General features: G+C 41.1%; 1 protein-coding gene across 1 annotated transcript; it reads right to left on the bottom strand.

Annotated features, from left to right (window-relative positions):
- Positions 1-5,876: 5,876 nt before the first annotated feature.
- Positions 5,877-8,415, bottom strand: LOC131221322 (uncharacterized). The gene has a single exon (XM_058216538.1). It carries the CDS (start codon positions 8,169-8,171, stop codon positions 6,285-6,287), a length of 1,887 nt encoding a protein of 628 aa, XP_058072521.1. The 5' UTR covers positions 8,172-8,415; the 3' UTR covers positions 5,877-6,284.
- Positions 8,416-10,543: the final 2,128 nt, after the last annotated feature.

Genomic DNA, 10,543 nt, shown 5'->3' with positions numbered 1-10,543 from the left:
GCTCAAGGACCGAGCCGATCCGAGTTTGAGCTGAGGTCAACCACTGTTCGAGCCAAGTTGAGCTGAGGCCAGCTCGACTCGGTTCGACTCGATGTACACCCCTACATATCACTACGTTTTGATGAGAGGGGTGGCTTGCCCGCATTCCAACGAGGTTTTAGGCTATGTTTGGTTGCCACTTGAAAATGAGTTCATCTCATTGTAAGTTAATAGTAATTATGTAATGGAGATTTTGATAAGGACTAAGAACAAACTTGAGCTTGATAATCCATAATCTAGATAAAATACTAACTCTAATACAGTGACTGTTAACTAAATGAGATAACTATTTTTTTAAAAGTGGAAACCTCTCTCTCTCTCTCTTCAAGTTTGTTATTCATTTACTCATTGATCTTATTTTGTAAGCTTCTCTTTGATTTGTTCAACTGTACAACACCCCAAAAGGCCCAGTTCACAAGAAAATAATCATAACAAATCCCTAGCATTACCATCTTTCCATTCATTGGTTGCAAAGGCAAGATTGTGTACTCTTGAATCAGGTACAAAAAGTCATGGGGGATGATTGGTTACAGCTCCGAATCCGTTATCATATATTTGGTATAGTTTTCGTTGTTTTTGATATGGAACTGGTCTTTCTTTATCTGTGGGCAGTGAATTTGGACACACCGAGGGCCCGTTTGTTAACGCTGAAATTTTTAACTTAATGCGAAATTCGAAAGCACTACATAATTTTTGTTTAGTTTTTTCAACAATGGAGGTCTAGTTTAATGGCCGCTCTGTGGTCTACTTTAAAAAAATAAATAAATAAAAATCAAAAATTGCCTCAAGCCACGAGATTTTCCCCATTGTGTAATACACAACCCCACTTTTAATGTGTGACACTTCTTTGGGCCCACCATGATTTATGTGTTAGATCCACACCATCCATCAACCTTTCTTTATCATTCTAAAGCATGATCTAAAAAAATGAGGTACATCCAAAGCTCAAGTGGACCGCACCACAGAAAGTCATGGGAATGGAACAGCTACCATTAAAACCTTCTTGGGGTCCACTGTGAAGTTTATTTGCCATCTAACCTCTTCATAGGGTCACACAAACCTGGATGAAGGGAAAATACAAAAGTCAGCTGATCAGAGCCTCCTGTTGGCCCAAGAATTTTCATTGGTACGGACTTAATTTCCATTGTTTCTTGTAGTGTGGCCCACTTGAGCCTTAGATCTTCTTAGTTTTTTGTCTTGTTCCCTAAAATAACATGGAAAAATGGATGGACGGTGTGGATAAAACATAGAAATTAAGGTAGGCCCCAAAGAGCCCTTTGACAGGACCGTCCCTCTCTAACTAGATCCCCGCTGGGGGTTGTACACGATCCCCCACACGGATTTGGTGATTTGGTGAGACCCTGGATCCACCAAGGTGGGTGTGACCCCTGACTATGGGGCCCACTGTGATGTATGTGACTACATCCACACCGTCCATTCATACTGAAAGCTCGTTTTAGGGCATGATCCAAAAAAATGGAGTAGCTCCTAATACTAGATGGACTATAGCACATGAAACAATGGGGATTGACCATTAAAAATTTCTTGTGGGCCACAGCTATTTCCTATGGTGTGGTCCACCTAAAACTTGTGTCAGCTTCATTTTTGGGGTAAGGCCCTAAAATGAACATTCAAGATGGTTGGACGGTATGAATTTAAGGTGCACACATCACTGTGAGCTCCACAAGGTCCCTCCCACGTCGGTGGATCCGGGGTCTCACCTAATCCGCTCTCAGATTTGGGGGGAGCGAACTGCGTGGTGCGCCATGCCCTTGCTGTGGGGCCCACCTTACGTATCCTATATTCACTCAGTCCATCCATTTTTCCAAATCATTTTAGCGCATTATACAAAAAATGAAGCAAATCCAAATATCAAGTGACCCATATCATAGGAAACAATGGTGATTGACCATTAATGGGCCATGAAAGTTATGGGCCACATGAGATTTGGATCATCCTCAGTTTTGGGATCATTACCTAAAATGATTTGGAAAAATGGATGGACGGCACGGATAAAACACATAAATTATGATAGGGGCTACACAACACTGTCCAATAGCTAGGGGTACTGACATCATCCGTACGCAATCCAGATCCATTGAGGTGGGTGGGACCCCTGTGGGGCCCTCTGTGACGATAGGTGACTACATCTATGTTTCCATCTGTATTGAAAGCTCATTCTTGGGCATGATAAAAAAAAAATGAAACAGAAACAAATCTTAGATAGACCATAGTATAGGAAACTGTGGTAGATGAGCATTAAAAAGTTCTTGTGGGCTACAAAAGCTTTGGATTAAGTTGATATTTGTGTGGTCTCTTAATCTAAGTCTTTTTGACCTTATCAATAGATTGGATGGCACATAAACATTCTGGTGGTATCCATGAAGTTTCTAATGGTAGGGATTCAATCACGACTGTTTCACAGAGGCAAATATGTCAAATTAACATATTGCAAACATTTCGGATGTTAGTTAACAAATATGTTATTCCAAATTTATTACTAGTTTTCTAACTTTAGATTCAGACTATAGATTCAGATTTCAAATTCAGACTTCAAATTTAACAAACAGGCTTGAGTGTATGTATACTTATAGAAGCTTTAATTTTCATACTCATACCAATTGTTATTTCAGTTTATGCATTGTGAAACGGAGCATTGGAATGGTCTTAGTGCACCAGATGCCACCTTGAAAAAGAGATGTCCTGAACCACTAGATGATAGGGGCATATGATCCCGATCACCATCATACTCAATTTCTTGTTCTATTAAGAAGTTTTAGTTATTTTGAGCTTTCATTGATGATCCAAAAATAGTATTATTGCTCAAGTGGTCTAGATTGGTTGAGTAGGGCCATTCAAAACTATGGGCAAGATATTGTGTAGGATCAAGGTATTCTAAAATGGTTAAGTAACAGCTGTTACACAATGATAATAGTGGCTACCGTAACCGTTATACAGGGTTGTAAACAGTTACTATAGAAAAATTGACCTGTAACAACCCTGTAATGGTCCATTACCGACTATATATATCTGTAATGGCTGTTACGGCCATCATTACCAAGTATGGAATACCTTGTGTAGGATGCTCTCTTTCACTCTCAAGTGGGGGATTTGGAAAGATTGGAATAGTAGAATTTCTGACAATCTGGAGCAACCGAAGGAGAAGATTAGGGACATTATCAGAAATATTTTGATAGAATGCACCATAACAAGGAAGCAATTCAGAGGAATTACCCTCTCCAAGTTGCAAAGGAACTGGAAAGTGTTTTTTTTTTTTTCCTAAATGGCAAAGAGAGAATTTATTAATGTGTAAAAGAGCCAGACTACAAAGGGAGGGAGAACAGGATGATGAGAAGTCATCCTATCTCAGCCTCATTTAGAAAGCACCATTGCTCCCAAATAACCCAGAAATCTTCCCAATTACTCCCCTTTGGGGATTTTCAGAAGCCCAAAAACATCCTCTCTTTTGCCCTCCTTGTTGAAGGTCCTATTCCTCCGTTCTCTCTGTAAGGACCACAACACTGAAAAGAAAGACAAGCGCCAAAAGACTTTCTTCCTTTTTCCTCAAGCTACTCCAGATGCTCCCCATAACCTTGCTTAAGAAACTGCCTCAATAAAGCTAGGCAGACCTTCTCCAACACCCACTGAATTTTGAAGAGGAAACCTTCTCCAAACCATTGAAGCAAACTCTCAATGAATAAAGAGGCAATTTCCTGATTCCACATCTTTAAGGCATAAGGAACACACATTCATGATGATCATGGTTTTGAGGGTGGCCAATAGTAAGCAAACTCGCAAGCATTGCAAAAAACATTGCTGAGATTTTGAAAATTTCACAATATTCTCACGGAAAATTTATCACATGATAATATCGTGATATTCAAATTCTTGGGAGTTCTTTTTTCTTGCAATTTTATTGTGAAATTATGCTGTTTTTTAATATACAAACATTTAGAAGTGAAATAATTCATTCCACAACAATATATTTATATTTTTAAATTTATTTATTAATTTATAACAAGTATTTTTAATATTTTATTTTAGTGAGATTTCCCTGATAATATAGAGAAAATGTCAAAATATGAAGATCTTCCAAGAAATTCCCAGGCTGAGAAATTGCCGAGAAATGAGCTTTGTCACTATGCTCGCAAGGAGTTGGAAAATGATTCTTAAAGACAACAACAAAAAAAAAGAAAAGAAAAGAAAAAAAAAGAAGCAAATTTAATGAAACTTCAACGTGTGATTTTGATCTTTCAAGCAGCTGCGTTATAAGAGACAAAAGGGAGAGATTAAGCTGGCTTTCTCAAGCCGAGTCGGTAATTGAGAATAAGCAACTTTATGGGCCAAAAGAAGTTGAGGAATAGAAATGACTTTCATAGGGGCGAAATTAGGGACTTCGTATTTATCCTTTTTGTCATAATGTTAAGTGAAGCTAATGTATAAGCCCTTGTCAAAGATAGGATTTTGGAGAGTTTCCTTTTAGGAATTGGGGTTTCATTGCCGTTTATTGATTTTTTCCATCATACCGTCTGGTTCTTAATAGAACCACTTTGTATCCTGTTAGAAAAATCATAATCTCTACAGCAATTCTCAAAAGGGTGGTGATAGAGGGGAGAAGATCCCATGAAGGTTTAGAGACAGTCTGTGAATGGTGCAACAACTCTTAGAGGTATATGCGCAATCAAATGCAAACATAACCAAGGATTATGGTATGCTGTAACAGTCGTTACAGAGCCATAAAGGCTGTTACGTAAAGGTAAGGCAACCATTACACATTACGGGTTGTAAGGGCCGTAATAGCCATTATGGAAAAAATAACCCGTAACGGCCTGTTACACCCCTGTAAAGGCTGTAACATCCATTGCGGGGCTGATACAGGTTTTTAAGGTTTTCTTCAATTTAAAAAAAAAAAAAAACCCCATACGGGGGGGCCGTAACGGCCGTTAGAGCCCGTATCGTAATAGTAATGGTGGAGTTACCGTTACAGAATACCTTGCCAAGGATATAACCTTTATAAACGATCCTCCTCTCATAATTCTAGAACTCATTAGTTTGATTCAAAACTTGACCAGTCGACTCGACTTGAAGAGATTTCAAGCAGAGTCACCGGACTGACTCATGATGTGACATGGTACCAAATCGACAGGACTCATTGAGCTGGCTCACTGACTTGGTTGACTTGCTGTTAATTGAATGGAGAGTTGCGGACTCATTTAGTTTGGCTGTTTTGCGTAATTTATGCAGCCATAACAATTTTAAATATTTATTACTATAAATACATTTTATATATTGAGTCAAGAACAGACTCAGTTGAGTCTTCAAGTCAATGAGGCTGGACATCAAACCGAGCCAAGCTTCTGGATTTTTTCAATATGCTACCTCATCAATTATCATCATCATTGTCACAACAAACACTAAACTTCATAAACCATGGTTCAAAACATCAGCCAATATGGATTGGTTTTTGACCTACCAACATGATGCAATTTTTTTTTGCATATGACACTAAATTGATCTTAATTTACAGTGATACAACTGATACTGTGATACATTTTGGGTTTGGAGCTGGTCCTTGCTAATGCTTTGAATATTTTTATGAACACAACAAATCGTACACCAGAAGGACAATTTACAACATAGACAAAAGGAGTGAGGTTTCAGAATGGAGGAGCTTTTGAAACTCTGTTGACAACAAAAGCTGCTATATCTTTGTTCTAATCTCAAATATAAGTTAGGATAACATAACAATACATTGAACAGGAATTTGTACAATAATTACCTAGCAATACAAAGCATAAACATACTTCATAAGACCAAATCCATGTTGTACACCACACTCACAAAAACTTCTATTGATTGCTTCAACCAACGAACATCATACGCAATAGCAAATAAGAACATATATGGAGCATTTGGATGCACTATTCAATTGGATTCCAATTATTAGTCCAATAAAGAAGGAAAAAAAAACCAAATGTGATTTCATTTTGTACCGCTCATGCCGAGATTATTGACTCCAAATTGAAATTACATTACTTTCAAGTTGAAATTGGAAGTGAAACAAAGATACGTGGAATTTGAGTAGGAAAGATCACCATTTTTCTCATCTCCTCTTGGTTAAGCAGAATGCTTGCAGTTCAATGCACTTGTGAATCCAAATGTAGCCATAAGTTACAGGAACAAACCTCAGATACAGTCTCTTTTCTCTAAAATGAATACAACATTCTCCAAAGAAGCCTCATCTTTCATGTATTAACACCGAACACGAAACCGTTGCTATAGGAAGGAAGATTGGTTGATGGCATTGGATTCCTCACAGGCGAACGGAACGGATTCGGCATCACGGGGAAGGTGATGTGAAGACCAGCCCCCCTAAGAACCTGTTTCGCATTCGTGCAAGAGATTTCTGATTGATCTGTGAAGAATGCCGGCACATTCATCGAATTTATCAATTCAAGGGCCCCACCCCAACTTCCGCCACTCTCCAAACCCGAATTCAATGCAACCACAACATGCGGTGAAGGGAGGTAAGTCGATTCCTCCTGATAAACACCCCTCACCAAATTCACCCTCACTCTACTACTTATTCCCAAGACTGTCCCTGACAAATCGCTCGGGACTTCAGGCCCCACCATTACAATCTGAACATTTCCAGACCCGTTTAGCAAATGCCCAATCTCGGTGAATGCTGGCATCCAGTCTAACTCCCCTTCTGGTCCAAGATAATGCACTATCACCTCTCTTCCCTTTAGTAGAAGGTTCTTACAACCGATGCTAAGCGCTGTTAATATGTGATAAACCGTTAATGGATAGGATAGTAAAACAGCGACTGGGCTTGACAATGGGAGTGATCGTAGGTTGTAATACTCTGACCAGCCTGAGAGAAGAATTGGGTTACAATTCTTATCTCGACCGTCGAAAGGCGAATCAGGGGGGTAGTCCCCATCATCCAAGCTGCCCCACGAATCCAAAGCTCCTCCGCCTTTGACAGGAAGGAGGCCGAACGGGCAATGTAGATAGCAATTGCATTTCCTCCGCCACATCCCCTTCTGATGGAGGCCTACCGACTCGAGCCACTTACATGGGTGGTCCACAAAACAGGGGAAGACGAAGATTTTCATCGCCAATTCCTCCTCTCTTTCCATCATCGCCTTGTAGAGACCGCAGGTGCCCTTGTGGGTGTCCTTCCAATGCTGCTTCTGGCAAACCGGGCCACAGTAAACAACCGCCCGGCACCGCCCACAGCACACTGACTGTTCTCCATAGACTTCCTTCTCACACACACTACATTGTCTTGGCGCCGCCCAGTTAATCTTCAGATCGACAGCGGACGCCTCATCTTTGACAGGTTCCGCCTTTTTCGTCGGAGTCGAACTCTGCTTCTCTTCATAGACTTGCCCCGGCGGGTGTGAGATTGTCACCGCTACCACATCGGAACCCTTCCCCAATTCAGGCGGCCACTGCACATCAACTGTCTCGATGAACGGCTCGAAACTCACCAATCGGGTCCATTTAGGCGCCGGGGCATCCTTCGCTGACTGGATTAGTGCGTGCACCAGTGCGATCGCCTTCATGAATGCGTATACGTACTGGAGCTCCTCCACTGTCGGATTCCGAAATCGGACCCCACCAGTTGCAGTGCAGCGGGCAACGTCGATGACGGGGAACCGGTCGGTGCCGGAAGGCTCCAGCGACAGTGACCGGACCATCCTCCGGTTCGACGCGTAGAGCAGCGATTCAGGCTCGAAGGTGACTCGGAGGAGATCGACGTGCGGGATTCGACGGGTGTCGCGAGGCCCGGTCATCTGACGGGCGTCCTCATCTGATCGGAACATGTGGAGGCCGAGATCGCCACCGTCGGATCCGATGAATTGGAAGCAGGGGAAGGGCTGCTTCTTGCCGGACCAGTCGGAATCTTTGCCGACTCGGATTCCGAAGAGATGAGTCGGTCGGAATCGTTTCCATGGATCGGTTCTGTAGAGAGCAGCTGAAGCTCGGAAGAGGGATTTTATGAAGGCGGGAGAGATTCCTTCGACTCGTAAAAGACAGGTGCCCGAACCCGGTCCGAGTCCAGGGCCCGATCCGAACTGCTCCTGGAATCGGGCGAAGAGGTCTTTCAGGTGCGCGTCCATGGCGCAGGATAGTGGATAGCAGGGGAGAAGTAGAATTGGAGAATGATCGAGATCTGCTTGGAATTTTGAAGTGGGGTTTGTTTCGTGGATTCGTTTTGAAATGGGAAGAAGTTGGGGTTGGATGTGATTATCTGAACCGTTGAGATTAACGGCTCAGATTTCAGGCGTTGAGGTGGGGCTTGACTTGGGGAACTGAGATCTGGAACCGAGAAATGGGGTGAGAGAGACGGAGAGAGAGAGAGAGCATTGCGCATGTGTAGAAATACATTTTGACTCTGGCAGTGTGGTGGATGATACTCAGGTACGAAAAAATCGAGGATAGGGCATACAAATTAGTTAAATTAAACTGTCCAAATTATGGTTAACAGTTTAGATGTTCCATGAACAGACAATTACCCCTATTTGATAATCTGACTGTTGGATTGGTGGACACTTTTTTCGACGGTTGAAAAGGAATATTTTCCGATGGGTAGCAGTGCAACAACTAAGTGGCGGGAAATCAAAGGTTAGGATGGCTCAACCATTCTGATATTGGGGGTTTTGACCTCGATGCCGTAGCTACCACAACTTAGTCGGTTTAAGTTGAGTTATTGTTTGCCACGTGTACATTTTCTGATTGCCTGTGTATCATTGTCATATCATGTCCGAGTATCATATAACTCCCGTTGAGGAGCGGATTCAATGGGAAATTTGCGACTGTACGACCCATTTATGGCCCTATTTACGAGACCAAGCCCACCTTATTTTCCCTTGCGAGAATACGCCCCAGCTGTACGGATGGCTTGCCAAAGGTCGAAAATGCCCCTGCTTGTTCCTTCAAGCGGATAGGTGGTTCTCGAAGGCTAGCGCTGGCACTCCTCAAACTCCGAGGTGTACGAACGGTTCAAAAGATATCAAAGTTACATGGGCCCCACAGTTACGTATTTATTATATCCACATTGTTCATCCATATTTCGAGATCATTTGGGAGCATTATCAAAAAAAAAAAAAAAAAAATCATATCCAAAGATCAACTGGACCACACCACAGAGCAACGGGAAAATTGATTTTCACCGTTAAAAATTTTGTAGGGCCCACCGTTACATTTATTTTCCATACAATCTATTCATGAGGTCACAAAAGCCTGGATGAAGAGGGAAAAAAAATTTCATAATGATCCAAAACTTCTGTAACCCTAAAAGGGTTTCAATGGTAGATGTTCAATCCTACACAGCGTTTTACAGTGTGGTCCACTTGATAGCTAGATCTGTCTTATTTTTCGCCTCAAGCCTTAATACTAGTTCGTCAAATATATGGACGGCTTGGATATAACACATACCTCATAATAGGACCCACAAAAAGCGATGGGAATTACAATAGTAAAAAAATAAAATAATAATAAATAAATAGGCCAGGAACTTATGGCTACGGTGTTTTCTATAGCTACAGATTATAACCGTAACCATATCCGTAGCCCCTACTATTTCGATATGTCCTTTTATATGTATCGAAGGTCTTTCGATTAATCGAAAAAGGTCCAGAACTGTCCAACAAGTTTGCCTCAAAAATCCTGCAATTTTCGATACATATTGAATACTCTTCGATATGTATCGAAGGTGATATGACCAATAGCTACAGATTATAACCGTAGCCATAACTGTAGTTTATGCCAGTTTATGATTTTTTTTTTTTTTTTACATGGATAAATTTATTCTACCTACAATTTTCTCTAATATATATTTATATAAATATGTATATATAAGTATATAAAAAAAAATTCTCTCTCTTTTTTCATTTATTTCTTTATTCATTTAACGAGAATATGTCCTAAACCAAAATTAGCTACTTGACGTACCCTATATAATTTTGGGGTAGGAGAAGCTACTTTAGCCAACCAACCTGGTTATTTTTCAAGATTCCATTAGATCTATGGTCAAAAATCCATTTCATTCACTTCGCGGTCAATTTCAATCAGTTCGCGGTCAATTTCATTTATTTCATTTACTTCGCGATCAATTTCATGCATTTCATGGTCAATCCTAGCGATTCTATTTTGATTCACGGTCATTTCCATGCATTTCACGGTCAATTCCCTTCACTTCACGGTCATTTGCATGCATTTCACGGTTAATTCGCTTCAATTCATGATCATTCCCATGCATTTCACGGTCATCCCAAACTATTCCGTGTTGATTCACGGTCATTTCGAGGCATTTAACGGTCAATCCCTTCACTTTACGGTCAGTTGCATGCATTTCGCGATCAATTCACTTCAAACCATGATCATTCCCATACATTTCACGGTCGTCCCAAACAATTCCGTATTGATTCACGGTTGTTTCGAGGCATTTCGCGGTCAATTCCCTTCACTTCACGGTCAGTTGCATGCATTT

The sequence above is a fragment of the Magnolia sinica genome, chromosome 12 (genome assembly GCF_029962835.1).
Source record: "Magnolia sinica isolate HGM2019 chromosome 12, MsV1, whole genome shotgun sequence".
NCBI lineage: Eukaryota > Viridiplantae > Streptophyta > Magnoliopsida > Magnoliales > Magnoliaceae > Magnolia > Magnolia sinica.
The sequence above is the reverse complement of the archived record's forward strand: the minus strand, read 5'-3'. Positions and strand labels throughout refer to the sequence as shown.

Coding starts and splice junctions, on each gene's coding strand:
- LOC131221322 (XM_058216538.1), bottom strand. CDS start 8,171: ATGGACGCGCACCTGAAAGACCTCTTCGCCCGATTCCAGGAGCAGTTC.